This window comes from Danio rerio, chromosome 22 (genome assembly GCF_052040795.2).
Source record: "Danio rerio strain M-AB ecotype USA chromosome 22, GRCz13ab, whole genome shotgun sequence".
Lineage (NCBI taxonomy): Eukaryota > Metazoa > Chordata > Actinopteri > Cypriniformes > Danionidae > Danio > Danio rerio.
In genome coordinates this window covers 24,885,706-24,908,960 of record NC_141042.1, presented here as the reverse complement: position 1 = coordinate 24,908,960, position 23,255 = coordinate 24,885,706, and the positions used below count along the sequence as shown (strand labels likewise).

The following is a 23,255-nucleotide window of genomic DNA, read 5'->3' as shown; positions in this document are numbered from 1 at the left end:
GATTAGCTCACTGAATCTGCTGTTAATGTCCATGGTGACCAATCATCATGCCTAAAACAAAGAATTAAATTATTAAAGTGACGATGCGGAGATATCATGCGGAGATATATATCAGATAAAACTATATGTGTGGGCGGGTGGATGATTAGTATGAAGCCGCGGATTCGGGTGTCATTTCAGCTGATCTGCGCATCACTAGCGCACAATTTTTGGAACACACAGATTTTGACCAATAGGTGGCGCTACAGTGTCTGAGTAAGAAGCTCCAAGTTGTTTCTGATAAATGTCAATTTTCCCCCTCAGTGTGACTTGTGTCTACTTTTATAATGAAACAATTTTGTCAGTCAACTTGGATACACATGTGAAAAGCTGGACATTTGCACCCATTACTGTTAATAGAAAAACAAAACGCATGTATATGTTTCTATCTTTAAATGTCCAAATATTTACACCTCAAAAACCAGTTTTTGCATCAAACAGACAATTCTCTGAGAAAACAATGTTTAGGCAGTGAAATATTCGAGGAACAGAACAGCACATGGAAATAAAGGCAGTTTCATGATTACTAGGTTTGTGTCAAGCTTGACCGCAGCCTGTCTGCCCATGCAAGTCTGCGTCACACTCCTGAATTAAACATTCCAGAAACACCAAGACGAAAAATCAGCTCTATTTACAAACAAGAGAAACACGAAACTGCCATTTAAAGCAACTCAGTTCCTTAAAAACAGCTGCTTAACAGACACACAGAGGTTTTCCATGTGTTATTAATGCTGCTTAATGACACATCATATAATCCAAAAGGCTTTTGACAGGTATATCATTTAATTATAACCATTCTAATTCTGCTCATTATCAAACAATAATAATAGATCAGTGCTTTAATGTACAGTATTTTACAGTAAGACTCGTGCGAATAGGAAATTAAAGAAAACATGAAACACTATTACTGAACAAATGAGGTTTATATGAAAATACGACATTATTTTAACATCTCTTCGCATGCATACACAGACATGAAGGAAATGACAAGGCTCAACTTCACTTCCTGCTGCTCCTTTTATGGGATGTAAAACACCAAGCGAATCCGTGGCATAAAATTAAACCGGCTCTAACGATGTGGATTTACTTTGCTTCCTGTATTTTCTTGGCACTTTGTTTTTCCTTTGCCTGTAAAATAAAAGGACAAAGACTTTTTTTATTCATCTTTCTAGACTAAATATACAATTCCTAGAACTGGGAATTTGAATACTACATTGTCATGAAAAAGGCGTTGCGCTGTGTGAATGGATGCAAACGTGCTGTTACATTTTGAGGTTACACAAGCTTTCAATGCAATGGAATTAACAAATGAGTAAACACTGCAAGCTCAAAGGCTGGAGTAGTAAAAAATATATATATATAAAATAAAAAAGCAACAGCACCGCCCTCTAGTGGTGTGAGAAAATCCTGCACACTTATCTGATTATTTACCTTTTCCACCAGTGGGATCAGCTGCTGATATTCAGCCAAAGTCTTCAGGAGCTCCATAATAAAGGGTAGGTAGTTGTGCTTCCTTCTGATGTTCTCAACCTTTAAAAAAAGTAAATAAATACATAAATATTTGTATTTAGTATTTTTCTGTAGAACGACAACAACTAATACTATTAATAAAAGTGATAATATTGAATAATTTATATGATGACTAGAGAAAATCTAATATTTTATATGATACTGTGTTTAACTTTTCAAATTAGTAAAAGTATTGTTGTTAGTATTATAAACTGTTTATGGTAACAATAAAATTGATTTGAAAATTAAATATTAGTATAAATGAACTATTTAAAAAAATATTGATATAATATATTGCACAACTAGCATTTCTTAGTACTCATTATAACTAATGTACTACTACAACTGCTATTAGTACTAATAACAATATATTCTTTATTTCATATTTTATAATGCAAATAATTAATATTTTGAATTCTTTTATATCATTTATTATTTTAAAAATTTATTGATTTGCTTTTCAAATGGCAAGCTAAAAACAATAATAAACCAATTAACAATGAATAAATAAAATAAATAAAAATGAGAAATATCATGTTAATACTTAAATAAGCTAAAAACAATAAATCAAGCACAAAAAATTTACAAATACAACAAATGCACATAAAAATAACTTAAGTTAAAATCAAAAGCTCAACTCAAAATATTAGTACTGCAACAGAATTTAGACATTAAAATAGATCTTAAAGGAGCAATGACAATAATAGTAATAACAATAATACTAATACCAACAAACAAAAATGTAGTTACATATACTTAAATTACAATAGAGGAAAATAATAATATATGTTAACATATTGCTATTGCTGCTGCTGCTACTACTACTACTAATAATAGTAATAATAATAATGCTACTTCTACTACCACTACTACTACTACTACTAATAATAATAATATGTATAATAATATAAATCTTTAAAAGCTATTAGCTCCTTATAAAGCAAGGGTCTCAAACTTAAATTGGTGGGGGGCCATTTCAGTGACTGACAATTTATAGGAGGACTATTTTAACATTCAAGCACAAAATAAGTGGAAACCTGACAGAATTGATGCATCTTAGGACAACAGACATGAGGTTTATATTTCAAGCATCACCTTCCACTAGTATTAATGCAAAACCGCACGTTTATCACGTCACATAGCTGTAAAATGCATCTGTGGTTGTGTGTATGTCCGATAGTTAAACACACTCAGTCATTCTTCCACAGAGTATATGCAGTCAAAAACTTTAGCTTCTTGTGTCTTGTTGTACATATTGAAGAGGTAGTTTAAATTGCTATGAAAATACTACAACTAATTGGCATAACTATTATTATTCTGTCCCAACCAATTGTATTGTCCCAATAGTGTAAGAACAGCAGAAAGCAGTTTGGGTAACATAAGTGACTTTCTGGGCAACTGTTCTTCTCAATATCTTTCTTTATTAGAAAACTACAACAATGAGGAGAAAAGTATGAATATATTCACATTTACTTTAATTAGTTCAATTCAACTAGCAGAACAATTTAACTAATGTACATAGTTTATATGCAAATCTTAATAAGCAAATGAGGAAAATCTACTGTATGAGATCATCTGAATCAAATATTGGCAAAACTATATTCGTTACACCACCAGCATAATGTATAAGCCACAAAGAAGTGGTATGAAACTGATAACAATCAAACCACCCTTGAATATTTACAAAACTAGAGCTGTGCGGACGCATAGCCCTCGCCGTGGCTGACGCGCACCTCTCAAAAAATGTAACTGCACATTACAAAAATGCATAGCGCCAGCTCTGTGATCGGTCGGCTTGGTAGATATAAGTGGGCAGTACTAAGAACCATGCAAACCCGTTGGAGAGAGTGTTTACAAGCGTCGAGTCCCGTGAAGGAGCTCCAGATGGAAAGTTTTGCTTTGTGTTTATATTATGATTAAAGTTGTTGCACATCCTCTGATTCCCTCCTGCAAATGAGCGAGTTTGGGCTACTTCTACAATCAAGTAGAATTCAGAAAAAACAAACACCAGTGAAGAAACTCAAAAATATAAAAACCTCACTGCCAGCTAGCGTTTGGGAAGTGTGCAGAGCAACACAAACAGCATGCAGAAGTATAAATGCACAACAACGCGCAGGGCATGCATCCGATCACTCGACGCAGAAGTATAAATCAGGCTTTACTCTTGGCTGTACACTAAGAGAAAATGAAAGTAAAACTAAACTGAACGCAGTACTTAAAATGTCGACTAGGTGGCGGGTCAAAACCACAAGTAGCTAGACACGACTGCACAACAAAGGTGGTGGTTCAAAAATATCTGTTTTGGTGGGCCAAATCTCGGTTATATTTTTGACATCAGTTGCAGGCCGGAGGAAGGAAGACGGCGGGCTGTAAATGTTCATCCGTATTAAGTTAAAAATTAATTCGACCTTATATTGTATGAATCGTGTTGACACACTGTTTCAAAAACTTTTGTCTGTCATAAAAAAAAAAATCAACTGGGTTTTTTTTTTTTTTTCATTTTTGGCACTTGAAAAAGCGCTTTGAGGTGTTTTGACAGTTCAGAGCCACTGTACAAACGAAAGGCAAAATACAAAATACCGTCACTTGAGCCATAAATAAGTTTATGACAAACACTATGCAAAATATAAGACAGAATGTGTCATTTGCCATAATAAACTTTTTTGCATTTAAGGATGGTCAAGCGCAGCTCTTTGATACTGAGCTGAACTCCCCTGCCTCTCTATGAAGCATTGAATGAACACAATATGCAGCATATTCCTCTTTCTTTTTCTTCCTTGAAGAAGACAGCAGAATAAAGTATCATTGCTTGAAATGACTCAAAATGTTTGGCATTTATCAGAATGAATTAATAATATGCATTGGACTGGTGCGCAAGGTTTGTGTGCATGGCACATTTTCAGATATGAATATGAAAAAAAATATATGAAAATTTCAGACTTCAGTGAACAAAGACCTTCAGTCAGAAAAGATCCATGTTCATACCTTGTATCTTTTAAGTTTTTGGTTCTCCTCTTCAATGAGGAGCTGATACTTGGCGATCTCAGACTGGATGGAGCTCAGATGATTTCCACTTTGATCTGTGTCCATCGGCTCTTCCTGTAAACACCAGTAATGTCTTTAAGCATCCTTCCTAATTCTGTCACACACAATATATCTAACACATTCAGAAGGTCTTACTTCTGTGAGCTGAGCCTGCAGTTCAGCAATCTTCTTTTCATAAATCATCTTACGGTCAGAAACGATGGCCATCAAGTTGAATCGAATCTCTCCCTCACTGTATCTGAAGTTAGTATAGTTAGAATGAGTATTAATTAAATAAAACTGATCTTTCCAAGATTGACTTGAAATAAATCATGCTTACTTCTGTATTCGTTTCTCAATGACAGGCCGTACAGCACTGATCCAGTCATCCTGGTTACATACACCTGGCAATGTGAACAGCATTTTTTATTAACAATAATAATAGTGATAATAATGATAATAATAATAATAATAATACAAACTACAAAATTATTCAATCTCTTTTTCAAATCTACCCAAATCTATTGGTCCTTCACGAAGTCCGTCCAACTCATACAGTCGTCCGTTAACTGGAACATAGCTCACAAAATGAAAAGCATCCTCTTCCTTAGCCGTTGATTTAGCATCAAACTCGAACATCTGCTGTCTTCAGATAAAAAAAAAATGCAAAAGCATTATAAATGGCATCTAAAATCTGGTTAAAAAAAAGGAAAAAGGTTTTATAAAAGTGAAAAAACTACCTGGCGAAGCCGTTGTGAACTTGTCGAATTACTTCAGAGTTACTAAGAGCAAGACCCTTCATCTAGGAAAAAAGTTAGACAACTTTAGAAACATGTTATGAAATTGCTATAATATTGACCAATAGGTGGCGTTGCTCACTAATAGATGTGGGATGTGTTACGTCCCGACCAGTCAAGGGTAGGCGGATACAATAACAAAAAGAGAAATTAAAATTTGAAATAATACATTTAGGGGTTTTCTCTTCTGTCTCAGCCTACTATGACCACAACAGATATTCAGCAAGGAATAACAATGGTTATTTTCAAAACTAAAGATCTTGGAAACATTTCTTCAGAAGGTAATCCAGGCCATAATAATAAACAAAAAGAGAACTAACTTACAGGGAAATAATCCTAAATTTCCTGCTAAAACAAAAACCCAAAGAAAATGACAACAAACTTCCCTTTCTCCCTCGCTGCTTTGAGGTGTCCATATGCAAAAGCATTGCAGAAATGCAGCTTAACATCTATTATTGCATCATTCAGTTTGAAATATTAATAACTTTCATAATTTGATACCAGCATGCTTGAACTCAATTTACCAGAAGATCAGAAAAATGGTTTACGAGAGTGTTTCTCAATCACGTTCCTGGAGGTTCACCAGCTCTGCACATTTTCCATGTCTCCTGATTCAGATTATCAGCTCATTAGTAGAGACTGAAAGACCTGGGCTGCGTCCGAAACTGCATACTTCCATACTATACAGTACACTAAAATCAGTGTGCGAGCTGAGTAGTATGTTCGAATTTACAGAATTTGAAAATCAGTATGCGAAAAGTACACGGATGACTTACTACTTCCAGCGAGATTCTGAACTGCGCATCCCATGCATGCTGCACTATCCCATGATGCCCCACGAGAGAATTCATGAATGGGAGTGAAGCGACGCAACTGACGCAGGTAGGTCACGTGACCATGACAAAAAGGCGGATATAGTACGTTCGAATTCCATTCATACTTTTCACATTCATGCTGTAAAGAACGTACTTTTCTAACGGCCGAGTAGAACGTTTACATTCAAATGTAGTACCTACTGAATAGTAGGTGGTTTCGGGCACAGCCCTGTAATGGGATTGACAGCCAAAGGAGACGTCCAAAACAGGCAGTGTTGGTGGTCCTCCAGGAATGTGGTTGAGAAACACTGATCTAGGATGAGTTTTGACTTAAAGGCTGTATGAAATCAAAATTTACAATGTTTATTTTGACTGCGCACATTGTCTTTCTTAAGGTGACCAATAAATTTGTGCAAGTTAATCCACAGAAAATCTTTCAATCAAAATCTAACCCTCTTCTGCTTCCTGACTAAAATGGCCCTCCTTCTCTGTAGATTGAGATGAACTTAATATGCTTTAGCCACGCTCTTCCAACCATTAGTATGCTGCAAGTTAAAAATGTGAGGCGGAGCGCAAAAATAAAACCCCGCCCCCAACTAAATATTCCATTTCATTTGGAAATATATCATCCTGAATATGGACTTTTAAATGTTCGGTATTTAAATGAATATGGACTTTTAAATGTTAACGTTGGATCCTATAAAGCCACACATAATAGGACCATATTAGTTTTTAAAACTTTCAGAAATACTATTTACTTTAGGTTAAAATATTAGTTACTTTAGGACTTGAAGAACCATAAAGTTATGTAACACTAAGCTTAAAAATACAGCACTTAAAGTGAAAGTCACTCTCACTATTACATTTTTAACACAAACTTAGAATAACTGATGTCTAAAATGTAGGGATGCACGATATATCAGTGCGCAGATTAATATCGGCCGATAACTTCTATTTTTAATATAGCTTGCTAAGATAACAAAATCACGCCGATATCATTTAGCAGATAAATTTTGCATTATTTCCGCTGGTTGAACCACTGCACATGCTTGATGTCTGCTGCTTATTTGGTTTATGTTCATTGATTTGGGTGCTTTATATATTATGTAGACTTTATTTATATTAAAAAAGCTGGCCGTAGAAAACAATGGCTTAGAGATTAAGGTTTAAAAATAAAATCAGTTGCTCACTTTATGGGTTTGCCTTTTGTTTTTGTAATCATGCAGAAAAAAACAGAGAAGTAATCAATATATATATATATATCGGCTAATGTATCAGCTACTGGTCTCCAAATTTAAAGAGTTATTATTAAGAAGGTAATTTTCACATTGGTGCATCCCTACTGAAATGCATACAGTTTTTAATCCATATGCCACACCAAATTTGATTCTAGATTTACCTTTGGCCAAATTGTTATGTTATAAGTAGGGCCAGACGGAATCTGCAATTTTAGCTGTTTCTGCACAGAATTTTGTTAAAAATCTGCAGATTATGCGGAATGATTTTGGGAGTATCGTAACTAAAACCATAATATTCATTAATTTTCTTGTCGGATTAGTCCCTTTATTAATCCGGGGTCGCCACAGCAGAATGAACCGCCAACTTATTCAGCACATTTTTATGCAGCGGATGCTTCCAGCCGCAACCCATCTCTGGGAAACATCCAGACACACTCATTCACACACACACACACACACACACACTCATACACTCATACACTATGGACAATTTAGCCTACCCAATTCACCTGTAGACCGGAGCACCCGGGGGAAACCCAGGTGAACACAGGGAGAACATGCAAACTCCACACAGAAACGCCAACTGAGGCGAGGCTTGAACCAGCGACCCAGCGACCTTCTTGCTGTGAGGCAACAGCACTACCTATTGTGCCACTGTGTCGCCTAAAATGTTAATATATGAAATAAAAAGTAATACCTTTTTAACTTGTATTACATCCATATCCATAAATCCAAATCCAATTAGATTCACTTTATTTGGTAAACAAAAAAAGTCTCTCATATAAAATCTCTACTAAAAGACAGAAAATATTACTGTAAAACTATATTGTAAGTAAATCAAATAAATATTTTCATATTAGTCAATAATATTACTGAAATTAATTTAAAAACTGAATAAATATAAATTTAAACACATTTACAAAAGTAAATAACAGAATCAATGATGGGCTAAATATCTGCGGAATTCTGTGCCTGTGTGGGCCTAGTTACAAGCAACAAAAAGCATTCCTTTACACATCTTGACCAGTAGGTGGCAGTGTGCTGTAGTTTTTCAAGTCTGCTCAAATCATGCTTCGTAAAACAATTGGTGAAATTGATTATGTCGATTTTGCTGTAAATTCTAAATATTTTCTTGCCAGGATCATTTTGTATAGAAATTTGATGGATGTAAACGATAACAAAAGTCCTAACATATTTCCTGATTTACATTTTTAACTTCCATATTTCCTGAGAATCCCAAAATGTCTGCATATTGATAAATAATGTTATGACAGCTGTTTTAATGTCAAGAAATGATTAAATTGCCTCTTGTTATAGTTATGAAATAGTTTGAGAACAAGCAGGAAATGTTCATGGGCCAATGACATCACCCCATTGAAATGGTCTACATGATCGAAGCCAGTTTTGTTGACAATTAGATGCCTAGTACTGACAATTATATGACAGTCTAGCACAAGTTTGAAATTAATGTACAACTGTTGGAAATTAATTTTTACAGCTATGCTAAAGCAATTATTTTAGAGGCTCCACAATTACTGTAATTAATATTAAGCCTGTCCTTTTTCAGTGTGCCAATTTTCATAACTCTTCCACAAGCTTTTCTATAGGTTACAGGCAAACAAATAAAACAAAGGCATACAAAAGCTACATAGGCACCACCTTTTCCCTCTGAATATCAAGTAAATACAATATACACCAACTTACCGCCGCATCAAAACTGTTTGAAAACTCTTTGAATTCTGTCAGCGTTTCCCCGAGGAGCATATCAGGATGTGTGCAATTTAACAACACACTGATGATCGCTTGAGTCGCACAGGCATTATTGATGACCTGAAATAGTACATTTGCAAATATTACCACTCAAATATTGCTTTTAACTTTTTAACAGAAGAATTAGGAAGAAAATAGTTATGCACCTGCTTGGCAAAGAAGATCTGATCCAGCCTTGAGTCTTGAACAATAGACCCCGCTGGCTCCTCACCGGGTTGCCACTTGAAGAGGAAAATCAGACCATGAACAGGCCTGAAATGATTTACATTTATAAGTAATTGAAGTTAAAACATTTGTACTGTAGAATGATGCACATAGTGCAGTGCTTCCCACAGGTTTGAAATATACTCGCGGTGGTAGCCGGACTGATACACACCATTTGCCCACATCACATAAATAGTTAACTATATGTGACAAACAAAACACAATTTAGTTTTTAACAATAATTGTATTTATTATGACAGTTATACACGATTTCTTTTCAATGGGTTAAAGTAAAACCATCTACAATTTCTCTTTTATGCTATTCAGGAGCCTTATGTACTTACTGACAGGTCAAATCTGCTCCTCTCTCTTTCAAGTTCAAAGCAAACTCTTATACCAAAGCATTTTAGATATGTATAGCTAATAACCTATGTAATAAATGTACTTGGGTGGCCGTTAGTATATCTGGGCGGTCACCCAAGTAAACCCTATGTGTGGAAAGCACTGCAGTAATCCACTGATACATATTGCTTACTTCAGATTTTCAAAGTTTTCTGGCTCCATGCTCCATATCTCTTCAACCTGTGCACCTTTGCATCCTGATGACAACAACAGAGAAATCATCACCGCAAGACAATTGAATGCATCAATAATGATAAATTGACTTCAAATAATTCTCATGTATTGTTAAAGCAATGTGTAAGCATTACAGTATATTCTGAATCTAATGTAAAAACCTGTCTCTTCTGGAATCACCCACACTAATGTAAACCAAACCTGGATTACAATGCAGGGCTCGAAATTGCGACCATTTTGGTCGCATATGCGCCCGAAAATTAATCTATGCGACCTCATAATATATCTGGGAGCATTAGTGCGACTGCAGATAATGGTTGTAGTGCGACCTGTTTTGATTTTTTTCTAAACACGTGCTGAATCGCTCTTCCCTGCCGCTATATTGGTTCATATTAGCTGTCATTCACTCAAGGTATTCTGCTGTCAGATCACAGGGAAGGAGCTTTTATGACCACGGGAAATGCAAACGGCAGAAGAGTGAAAACTTAAAGCACACAGGTTTGCAAACCCCACCTAAAGTTGAGGCGCAGATGAAAGCGATCATGACACGTCACGCGGTGAATAATGATCCGCCAGCTGAGATCAATCGAGTACGCGCTTAAGGTGCTCGAATCTCCATGCGTTGCATTCACTGCGTGTTCAGCGCAAATGTCCGCTAAAAGTCAAATCTAATACTGTACATCATCGCCAAAGAAGCTCGCCTTTACTAATTTTACACTGAAACTGCGTTTCATAACAAACAGCGGAATTGCGCCGATGGTTAGCGCAAAAATCCTGCTCTGCCTGCTCATAAAATAGGTCGGCTGACTCGCCTGCTTTTCCACTAACACAGAAAAATGAAGATCAGCTCAGACTGAACATTTAAATTGACACAAACTGAAACCAAAACTTTTAAAGAGTAATAGAAGTGAGACTTTACTTTCTTTCCTTTGTCCATTCTTTTTTGAGGTGTATATTATTTTAATTTTTTATTTATTTACTGATGACTGCTTTGCAGCTTTCATCATTGAATTGAATGATTTATTATAATCTTTTGTTTGTTTTGTAGCAGAAATATTATGTATTAAATTGACATGCATATAAAAACAGCAGTACAAAATAAATATTTCTTACTGCAATGCTTCATTTTTGTTTGATGCAAACTATACAATTATTTTTCATAAAGTAACAGACTTTTTATAGCAGATAACCTACATTCATGCACATTCAAGGCAGCATCATAATGAGAAATGGAATTCATTACTATTATTGTAATTTTTTATCATCATTAATATTCTATGGCCTAATTATTAGACATTCATTTTGGAATTATTGCACACAAATATCAATGTCTTCGCAGCATTAGTTAGATAGTTGTTTCTGGTTTTTGTCAGTCTTATTAATGTTGTTTTAAAATACAATAAATCCCTTAAAAAGCAATTTGCAGCGGTGCTCGATCATTTTTGGTGGGTGCTCCTAAATTTTTTCTGGTGCTCCTAAATTTATTTTGGTGCTCCTAAATATTTGAAGTTGGGAGCACCGGTGCTACCAAATAAAAAAGTTAATTTCGAGCCCTGCAATGCGAACAATGTTGTACATTTTTATAACTTTATTAGTTATGGGGAACACCTCACATAATCTCAATTATAAATGCACACCTTTATTTGTTTTAATTAATTTTTTTTATTTAAAAAAAAATCATTTATATTTTTGTTCATTTATAATTTACATGTATGACAGTAAGCTGTAAATCATAGAAATTATATATATATATATATATATATATATATATATATATATATATATATATATATATATATATATATATATATATATATATATATATATATAAATACACATTTGTTTTTTTTTAATTACCAAATGGACTCAATGGCAAATTTTGTTTAAGGCTCAATAGCTTTATGTGAGACTGACTTACAATAAAAAAAATTTAAAAAAAAAAGACGGTAAAGTGTTGATGTAGTTTTTAAATACATCTATTACATATTTAGATATTTTACAATAAGCTGTAGGTGAGGTATTTATAAAAGTGCTATTTTTACATAACCGAAAGTTCAATGTTTCGCAATTTTGTTCCATGAAATAAATAACCTTTTTTTTTTAATTAGTACAAATGCCCAAAAAAATTATATATATATATATATATATATATATATATATATATATATATATATATATATATATATATATATATATATATATATATATATATATACAAACTTACGACATAAAATTGTAACAACTGCAAATAAATATAATAACAAAAAAAACAGCTTAGGACTGCACAATATATAGTTTCAGCATCAAGATTTGTGAATTCATTGCAAAGTATACCAACAACAGTGAAACTTTATTATTTGCATGTGTTTTAAAGGCAATTTAAAAGAGTGTAAAGCATTCAGACACAATTTGTAACTTTAATGAAGAGTAAACGTACTCAATTATTAATACAATGAAGACAATAAAGTGTATTTTATATTTCATCATTCAATTTCTGTACCTTTATACTGTTTGACTCTGCAGAAAACCATAAAGCACTGTTAATTTAACTTGTTTTGTTGCTCTATTTATTTTAATGCAGGATTCACACCCATACAAAATCACCCCAATCACTCTACATGAATTATTTCTTTCCAAATAGAGCTATTCAAGTCATCTGGTAAAACTTTATTTATATCTCAATGTATATCGCAGAAAAACTAAATATTGCAATGTCTGATTTTTCCAATATCGTGCAGCCATAATATTTCCTTGCTGGATCCTTTATTACACCTGTACAACTGCTTGTTAACGCTAATTTCTAATCAACCAATCACATGGCAGCAACTCAGTGCATTTAGACACGTTAAAGATGATCTGCTGCAGTTCAAACCGAGCATCCGAATCAGAAAGAAAGGCGATTTAAGTGACTTTGAACGTGGCATAGTTGTAGGTGTCAGAAGGGCTGGTCTGAGTATTTTAGAAACTGCTGATCTACTAGGATTTTCACGCAAAACCTTCTCTAGGGTTCACAGTGAATGGTCAGGGAAAAAAAATCCAGTAATTGGCATTTCTGTGGGAGCAAATGCCTTGTTGATGCCAGAGGAGAATGGCCAGACTGGTTCCAGCTGATAGAAAAGCAACAGTAACTCAAATAACCACTCGTTACAATCAAAGTATGCAGAAGAGCATCTCTGAACACACAACAGGTCAAACCTTGAGGCGGATGGGCTACAGCAGCAGAAGACCACACTGGGAGCCACTCCGATCAGCAAAGAACAGGAAACTGAGGCTCCAATTTGTAAAAGTTCACCAAAATTGGACAACAGAAGATTGGAAAAAGGTTGCCTAGTCTGATGAGTCTCAATTTCTGCTGCAACATTCAGATGGTAGAGTCAGAATTTGGCGTCAGCATAGATCCATTCTGCTTTGTATCAGCGATTCAGGCAGGTGGTGGGAGATATTTTCTCAGCACACTTTGGGCCCATTAGTACCAATTGGGCATTGTGTCAAAACCTGAGTGTAGTTGCTGACCATGTCCATCTCTCTATGCCCACAGTGTACCCGTGTACCCATCTTCTGATGGCTACTTCCAGCAGGATAACGCGCCATGTAATAAAGTGCGAATCATCTCAGGCTGATTTCTTGAACATTACAGTGAGTTCACTGTGCTCAAATGGCCTCCATATTCACCAGATCTCAATCCAATAGAGCACCTTTGGGGCGTGATGGAACGGGAGATTCCACCATAGATGTGCAGCAGACAAATCTGCAGCAACTGTGTGATGCTATCATGTCAATAAGGACCAAAATCTCTGAGGAATTGTCCAGTACCTTGTGGAATCTACGTCATGAAGGATTAAGGCAGTTCTGAAGGGAAAAGGGGGTAAAACCCGGTAATAGTTTACCTAATAAAGTGGCCGGTGAGTGTATATTGAGGTAAAGTTGGTGTTATATTCACACATTTGTTCATTTAACGGCTCATATAGTTTACCACTCTACTTAGAAGGCTTCATTAGCATGCAAGTATGACTAGAAAACAACATTAGCACTATTTATTTGTGTGAAGAGTGTTGTAAAAGTTTGATAGTCATTAGGTGCTAAAATAATTTCATCATTTAGAATTTGCAGATTACTTTTCTAAAATTATATTGTTAATGGGAATGTTTGAATGTCCAAATATAAACAATACATGCTAAATTTATTAATAATGCATATAAAATCATGATATCAAAATGCTGCAGCTCTTCCTGATGCACAAATATGACTCGACCATTCAGAACACACACATACGATACAGTTTATATTATAATAAGGCTGCTCAGTGTTTTTGAGACAAGACCACTGACATTTACACACAAATGTGTGTGAGGCAGCTGTCATTGTGCATTAATTAACAGCGCTGACTCATTCACTGACCCATTCAATAAATCGGCTTATGTGGATTATTTCACCCAGTCAAACACTACCTAAACCACACATTATCAATCCTATTTTTGCAGTCTAAATCACTGAAGCAGCACCAGCGCACCCCCGCGCACCGCTAATTAAAGAAAAACAATGAGTCCTTACCAAAGCCCTTTATCAGCTCTGTGAAAACTCCTGGGTCACTTTCCATGAGACACCATTCCCCAGCGCTTCCCGCCATTTCTGAAATTATATTTATCTTACAGTAAACAGAAAATGTGCTCGTGTAGCGGCTCAACAAGGCTAATGAGACTCATTCACAGTCACACACACAGTGGTTTTCCCGGCATCCCTTTCGACGTGCGTCATTCTTCTGCTTCATGTGGATCCAGGAAGAGTGAGGCGCGCGCTTCTGCCTCCGCGTGTTCTGGAGTGTTTGTGAGTGATTTTTGTATATCTTATTATACTAACAAAAGTGTTTTTTAAGTTAATGTTGATAATTAAACTAAAATAGCATTTACACGTTAAAAACAGAACATAGTGTAAAAATAGCTCGCTAAAATGGTTTATTTTCATTAATTCAGCCATTTTAGTGTTCAGTCACGACAATATTCCTCAAATTGCTGCCATTTCTACATAAATCCCGTTTTAAATAAGTACTTGTTTACATTGGTGTTAAAAATAAGGCTTTATTTTAATCCAATTTGTGTTTGTGTGCTAACACCAGAGACAAAGAAGATTTCATTTTAAATTAAATACATTTTAGGAGCAACTCCACCGTTATGGATGTGACATTTACAGTGAAAAGTTATAACATAAATACACAAAGAAAGTGTATGTTAACATTATATCGAAACATATTTTCCAAAACAACTAAACACAGAGTTACAGGATGAGAAAATTATCAAGCTGTAAACATTTTTCATAATTTAAATGAGGAAAATAAACATGTCATGGATGTGACCAAAAAAGTATGCGAGTTTACAGTATACAGCATACTTTGTAGAAATTCTGTGTATTAAACTGCACAACCCGAAAAGAAAGAATGCTAATCAAAAGCTAACCAAACGCCAATGTCTCACTATATAAATAATTTATTTTCTTGAATATTTTTGCATTTATGAAGAAAAAAACTTTGTGGATGTGACAGATGTGAATTTGTCACTTGTGTGAATTTGGTAAATCAAATATAATTGTTTGAAAAGATTGACAGACATTTTTAAAGTACTGTAAAGTACTAGGGGTGCCCAAACTCAGTTCTGGAGGGCCGGTGTCCTGCAAAGATTAGTTTGGAGTTTGGACACCCCTGGTCTAAGCAAAGTCAGACCTTACTGTCCTAATAAAAAAAAATCAAGGCATAAAAAGCGTAATCTAGAGGCCTTTAGCTTTCATATAACCCCCTTTTGAATTTAAATGATCATCTAGAAGTCTTTATTATTTGTTATTCCTAAAACTTGGATGGGCGACAAGACTCAGGTAGTGTAGAATATGGGTTGTTACAATATGATTTAATTTTTCTGTTAAACACTGCAAAATTAATGTAAAAATGTACAAACCAAGAACTATTAATTTTGGCACAGTTTGATGTAAAATTAAGATAAAATTATTTTACAATAGAAAATGAACATTATATAGCAATTTTATTCAGTTTTTTTGTAAAATACAGTACTCTATACTGTAATAATACAGTTTAATACTGTAAAATATAAGCCCAAAAAAAAAAAAAAAAAAAAAACTAGAAATTTTCCTTATTTTGTGTGAAAACTTTAATTTTTTTTCTCATGGCAAGGTTGATCTTTGCATAGAATGGCTCAAACAGTATAACTACTGTAGTTTTGTGACTCTATAATGCAAGTAAAATTTGTCATAAATTGGTAGGCCTTTTACACTTTACAGGAAAGCATACAGTGCATTGAAATAACAATAGTAATAGCATTGTTGTTAAATTGTTATTGTCTTTTTTTCCAGGCAGCAGCTTACTGTACATTTCAAGACACAAATGCATGATCTCTATATTATACTGACAAGTATTGCAAAAGTATTTCTGAGGAAGTTGATTTTGACCATGGCCAGAAGGCAATAAGAGGCAGAAGTACAAAACAATTGTTTTAAATGATGTAAAAAAATAAGGTTTTATGTAAATCCAGTTGGAGTTTGTGCACTTACATCAGAAAAACAAAACAATGGAACATTTTTGACATTATTTTTTAAAAATATTTATATACTTTACATAAATACTGGGGTTTTGTAACTTAAAAAGTAAAAGTAAAAACACTTTTATTATCTGGTGTTACATCTTACAGGAATATATACAGTGCATTTCTGTACTTGGGCTAACAAATGTTCAGGAATATTATAAACAAAATAACAATACTCATTAATTGTCATTAAATCAGGCAGGTATTTTTTATACAGCAGCATATACATTTAAAACATTTAGTATTTAGGCTGTTTAAAGGTGACCATCATGTTTATATATAATACACACTACAGAAAGCATCACTGATGAGGCTGATTTTGACTATTTCCTGAGCCCTCAGGTGTCATATTTAAACAGCACGGCCTACACTGTTCAATAAGAGGCAGAAGTTTTCCTTGCTGGTGGAGCTGTTTTGTATCTGAGCCTCCTCCAATGCACTGTCCATTAATAAAAACTCTTGGCACCTGAAAGAATCAAGGTTGACAACAATACTTGACAAAAGTAACATACTGCATTGCATGTAAAAGTCCAATTTGCACACAGGAGTCTTGGCATGGTTTTATAAATATAAATAAATGACCAGACTTACTGTTCTGGCACCTGTCAGTTCCGCTAAAGTCTCCTGGAGACGTCGACCATCGTTGTGCTCGTCCAGTTCAACAACTTTATACGTAGCTCCAATCTCATTAAAGACACCCTTTGCCATCTTACAGTAAGGACATGTTGTTTTGGAGAATATTACAACACAGTTACTGGACACAATATCCTGATAAAAAAAAAAAAAAAAAACAAGGTTACAAAAAATAAAAACATCCTAAAGACAGAATATATTACACAACATATAAGGGTTGTACACTTAATTATTATTAATAATAATATTTTGTTAAAAACTGCTAAAACAATTTAAAATGTGCAACACAAGAAATATTAATATTGACCAAGTTTGATGTAAATAATTTTAATATATATAAAAGTAAAAGTGTATATATTCTGTTAACTTTCCATTATATATATATATATGGTCACCAAAACACCTTTTTCAATTTAATGATGACTGATTCAATTTTATACTAGACCATAAACAAGCTTTAGAATGGCAAAACTGAGCAATTATGACAGTTTGCCTTATCAGGTTAAGTGTGGAGTCAATTTAGGGCCATATATACTTGCAACATAAAGGAAAGTTTTGCAAACAAAATAATAATGTATAGTTTAGTGTTTATTGCAAAACAATTTAGAAATTAAGCAAATCTTTAAAAAATAAAAAAAAGGAAAATAACAAAAGGAAACTTCAGTTTTTGAGAAATAAAAAGGAATTTTGCAAACAATAATAAAAAAAAATATTTTCTGGAAAAATATTTTGCATATTATATAAGAAATTGTGGTTTAGCGACAATATAAAAAAACTTTTTTAAAAATAAATAAAGCCATGGTTCATTTTTTACAAGAGTTATACTGGTTTATTTTGTTTCATTCAAATAATCAGTAACCTATGGAGTCAATCTAGGATTATATACTACAATCTAAAATATATACTTGCAACATAAAAAAGTTTTGCAAATAAAAAATAATGTAGTGAGCAAAAAAATAAAAATAAAAAATAAAAAAAAATTGCAAAGGGAAAATTCAGTTTTTGAGAAATAAAAAAGAATTTAGCAAACAAAAAAAGAACTACAAAAATATTTTGCATATTACATAAGAAATTGTGGTTTATTATATATATATATATATATATATATATATATATATATATATATATATATATATATATATATATATATATATATATATATATATATAAACAAACTTTTTTTGAATAAATTAAACCATGGTTAATTTTTACAAGTTATATCAGTTCATTTCGGTTTTATTCAAATAATCATTAACCTATGGAGTCAATCTAGGCCCATATATACTTGCAATATATACAGTTTGAGAAATAAAAAGTAATTTTACAAAAAAAAAAAAAAAAAAGATAAATAACTGCGAACGAAAATCTTTCTGGAAAAAACGTATACATATTTTAGTTCTTTGGACTGCTTGATTTTTTTTATTTGCAGTTCTTTGTTTTTGTTTGCAAAATTTATTTTTATTTCTCGAAACTTGCTTGCAAAACTTTCCTCTTTGTTGCAAGTATATATAGCCTTAGATTGACTTCAGATGATAATGAGTATTTGAATGAAACCAAAATAAACCAGTATAAAATAATCATGATTTTATTTATTCAAAAAATGTTATTTTTATTGTTATTAAGCAGCAGTAACCCCAAACTAACCATGATACATGTAGAAAACTGCTTTTTACCAATCAATATGACAAAAATTACACAATAAACAGTTGCTACATATTACCTCATTAAAACCATGGTTAATTTTCGGCTGGTAAAGCTTACCTGCACAAACTGACCACAAGCTGAGCTTGACAACCCAGGCGCAGATGACGAGAAGTTCCCCATTCTAGATAAAGCACAAGAATATAGGTAAAACTGAGGAGAAAAGAACACCACCATTTACACAACAACAGACAGATTAACACACGCGATGACCTTGTAATAATCACCGGTCTGTAAAAGAAACATGTTGAAGATACTAGGAAAGCAAACGCAGTTAATGCAGACACAAGAGAATTCGACTGGCAATTTAAGTCAATCATCTTCAAACTGCTGTGGTCTCCTCTTGAATCAACTAACTAACAATGACCTCACAGCTAGACCGTAATCTGATCAGATCACAGGGGGGATTTAAACATCTAATGACCCCAAATACAACATCGCCTTTGTCTGCTAAAGTGGGCTAACTTGTGCGGTCCTGAACAGAGTAAAAACACGTCGCACTTGAGACAAACATTGTTTATTTCAATGTAAATATGAAATATGTTCAATTATATACCTAATACTAATTATATTTATAATGACCTTAGACTCTGATAAGCCTGTCTGGATTTGTAGAAACAGCCCCTCGTAAACATTGTGGAGTGTAAATAACGTCGAGCGTAGCTTAATAAATAAGGCCGTCCAAAATCATTACCGGCTTTACACGTAAAGAAAGACGTTTCTTGTATTTCATAACAAAGTCCAAAACACACGCGTACCTCTCAACCGGAACAACATTGATTTGACGTATCAAGCTCCGCCCTTCACGAGTCTGCCAAATATTCATCCAGCCTGTCCATTCTCCCTCCTCTGTTCATTAGACATATGAAGCAACAATCGTATTTTCCTCTAGGGGGCCGTAGTGGCTCAAAAAATAATTTACTATAAAAATATTAACTATGACTAACTATAAATATTTAACATTCAATTTCTATAAAGATTTGGGCGTGACATATACGTAAAGTATAATTTTTTAATTAGATAATATAGGCTACTGAAAAACTAAATGTGCAGCAGTGAATAGCTTGTTTAAATCCACAAACGACAGTGATTGGTCCGTCCTCACAAACACTGAGAAATGTAACACTTGTCACGCGTATTTGATGAGTGAATAGTGATTTAAACTAACAATATAAACTCTTTTTGATTGTTTTTTTTTTATTATTGGAACGTTCAACAAGCGTAGACAAATACACAGAAAAGGTATAAATCCTATAACAACAAAAATAGACAACAGAACAAAGCAAAACAAAAGAGAAACAAAAAAAAATATTGCTAGGGGTAATATAAATTACAATACATCACTTTAAATCTTAAAGCAAGGTCAAAGTGATGTAAAAAAAGGTGACATAGAATACAATCAACCGGGTATTATAGAAAAGTATGCAATACTGTAAGATTCATATAGTGTTATTAATTTTAAAGCTTTAACATTGCTGGAGGTGGAGATCCAAAACATATCCAAATCATACTTTAAATCTATTAAAAAAAATAAGAATCAGGGGCTTTATAAGACACAAATTTGCATTTGTGTATAAAAAAAATCTTGTTAGTAAAATAAATAGATTTATTTTAATCTTTTACTTTAACAACATGATAAAAAACAAATAAAACATTCTTGTATAACAAAGAAAAATTATCTAAAAGAGAAGCACATAAATAAGCTGAATTCTTTATTTAATTGAAATTACAACAGAGTGTATACTTATTTACATCAACCATTTATATATTTTTTCTATTTATATATATTTTGTGAATAATAAGTTTTGGCGTTTGTTTTGTCAGTTGTGGATTTGAATGTGTGTTTCTTAAAATGCTTATTTATACGAAATTATTTTATTTATTTTTTTTAAATATTGTAATGCGTACATATACATAATGTAACATTATTCCTTTTTTGAACTGTTTATGAACAATGTAGCACTAAATAGGCTACATGGTTCAAAAGGTAGCCTACACTGTCAAAAAATCCTGGTAGCCTTAAACTTTTAAGCTGAATCAAATAACCTTATGAGTCTATTAAACTCCTATTATGTTAAACTGACTTAAACAGCTTGTGTGACTTATACAATTAAGGTAGAACATGATTAACTTAGTTTAATGAGTTACAAAGACCTAAAAACATATACTATCAGGACTAAATGATCATATAATGTTTTACAGTTCATACAAGATATGTGGCTCATTGTTTATTTATTTATTTTTTTAAACAGAAAGGCACATATAAAGTTGCAATAACCCAAGAAAATAGTCTATAACAGTGGTTCCAACAGTGGGGGTCGCTTATCGATTTCCAAAAATCTAATTCATTTTATTAAACTATTATAGTTACCATATTTTAATATTTTATCCATATCCTACAGAAGAAGAAAAAAATGTAGTTAGGCTACTAGTTACATTCAAGAAACTTCATGCAATTAAAACGCCATCATAGATATATCTATGAAAAGCCATTAGTCTTTCCTATTTTTTGAGACCCCTTGGGTAATTGTTATATTAAAGAGACAGCACATTGATTTTATGGCACCAGGTTAAACATTCTGACACCTTTATGGCACTTACGTACATTAAAAATAAATACAGGCCACAACTGAACATGGAGGATGGTCTCCAGGTGGTGTTCTTTTAAAATTAAATGAGGAATAAACTCGGGCCTATTGGTATGTGTGTGTCGGTGTATGCAAGGTTTATATATTTATAACCACTGGATATTGGGGGTCACAAGTCATTGTAATTTGGGGGGTTGTGGGCTGAAAAGTTTGGGAACCCCTGATCCATAAAAAAATCTAAAAAAGTGTCAATTCTAATCCATCGGGTGGCACTGTGCCATTCTGTAAATGCATTACACAGAATCCACACACACACGCGCGCTTCCCCCTCTCTTGAGAATCCCAGTTATCCCTGCTTTTTCTTTCTCCACATTTTCTGTCAATTGATTTAATGCTGTTCCCTAATCTCTGGTTTTCACAAAAGGTGCCTCATTGCCTTATGCAAGAAAGAGGCAATTGATTTTTTTAACCCACTAATCTTTATGAATTAACCAAAAAGAATTATGACTGTTCTTGTCATTTTTAAAACAACAACATCGGTTATCCAGCTTATGGTTATGTTGTCAACAATACATGAAAACATCCAAAGAAAAAGTAATTCAGTATTAAATATTACAACACTAAACCGGCCATAAAACAGTTCTATAGCTCCAGACTGCGACTTTCTCTCTTTCAGTAGAGTTGAAACAAAAAGAAACTTTGAATTATTTATTGCTAAAATATTTTAAAGTTTAATGGCCTGAACACCATACTCATTAATAATGTTAAAGCAATGTGAGCCGCGTGGCTTTCGCTTGTGCTGTTTCGTAGCACTGCCCTGTACTTAAGACGCACAGGAAAACAGTTCTCTATGTTGTGTTCATTTTTTAACGCGTGTTCTCGGTTCCTCAGTGCCATATATGTGCTTTTGTTGACATTCACTGTGTTTTGTTTTTGCTGTAGACCGATTACAGGGAATTCAGTTCCTTTGAAAGCAACACACACACACTCAGAGAGAGAGAGAGTGTGTTCTGAGTGGTTGTTAGGTCGTTGCAAAGGTGTTGCTGGGTGGTTGTTAGGGTTTTCTGAGTGGTAGCTAAGCGGTTGCTAAAGGATTGCTTGGTGGTTGCTAAGATATTGCTATGCGGTTGGTGTTTTGAGTGGTTCTTAAGCAGTTGCTATGGTGTTCTGAGTGGTTGCTAAGGCATTGTGAGGTAGTTGCTAGGGTGTTTTGAGCGGTTGCTAAGGTGTTGCTAGGTGATTGCTATGGTGTTCTGAGTGGTTGCTAAGGCATTGCTAGAGTGTTTTAGGTGGTTGCTAAGGTGTTGCTAGGCAATTGCCAGGGTGTTCTGAGGTGTAAGTAAGGCGTTGCTAGGCAGTGCTAAGATGTTCCGATTGGTTGCTAGGTGTTCTAGGTTGTTGCTAAGGTGTTGCTAGGTGGTTGCCAGGGTGTTTTGAGTGGTTGCTAGGCAGTTGCTAAGGCGTTGCTAGCGTGTTCTGAGTGGCTACTAAGGCGTTGTTAGAGTGTTCTAGGTCATTGCTAAGGGGTTGCTAGACTGTTGCTAAGGTATTGCTAGGTGGTTGCTTAGGTGTTCTGATTGGTTGCTAGGCAGTTGGTAACATAAATTACCATGTTTCTAACATAAATTAGCATGTTGTTAGCATGCTTTTAGTGTGAATGAACATGTCACTGGCATGTTTATAGTATAAACTAGCATGTATTAGCATTTAGTATGAATTAGCATGTTGCTAGTATGATTAGCATGTTTGTTAGTATGTTTCTAGAATGAATTGCTAT

General features: G+C 33.8%; 2 protein-coding genes across 5 annotated transcripts; both read right to left on the bottom strand.

Annotated features, from left to right (window-relative positions):
* Positions 1-800: 800 nt before the first annotated feature.
* On the bottom strand, positions 801-14,677 carry uchl5 (ubiquitin carboxyl-terminal hydrolase L5). The gene is given in 11 exon segments (NM_213084.1): positions 801-1,167; positions 1,471-1,569; positions 4,534-4,647; positions 4,729-4,831; positions 4,913-4,976; positions 5,088-5,218; positions 5,313-5,374; positions 9,127-9,252; positions 9,339-9,444; positions 9,932-9,995; positions 14,524-14,677. Coding segments are annotated over 11 exon segments (990 nt in total). The 5' UTR covers positions 14,600-14,677; the 3' UTR covers positions 801-1,122.
* A 1,423-nt stretch (positions 14,678-16,100) lies between these two features.
* Positions 16,101-19,683, bottom strand: glrx2 (glutaredoxin 2). Of its 4 annotated transcripts, none has more exons than XM_087302619.1 (4): positions 19,649-19,683; positions 18,951-19,014; positions 17,148-17,324; positions 16,101-17,022 (listed from the first exon to the last, which is right to left on the bottom strand). In XM_087302619.1, the coding sequence occupies exons 2-4, from the start codon at positions 19,011-19,013 to the stop codon at positions 16,858-16,860; spliced, it is 405 nt and encodes a 134-aa protein (XP_087158745.1). In that variant the 5' UTR covers position 19,014; positions 19,649-19,683; the 3' UTR covers positions 16,101-16,857. The 4 variants fall into 4 exon arrangements, with proteins under 4 accessions (XP_087158745.1, XP_087158746.1, XP_087158747.1 ...); XM_087302620.1 differs by having other exon boundaries at positions 19,473-19,673; XM_087302621.1 differs by having other exon boundaries at positions 19,585-19,673.
* Between the last annotated feature and the right edge of the window lie 3,572 nt (positions 19,684-23,255).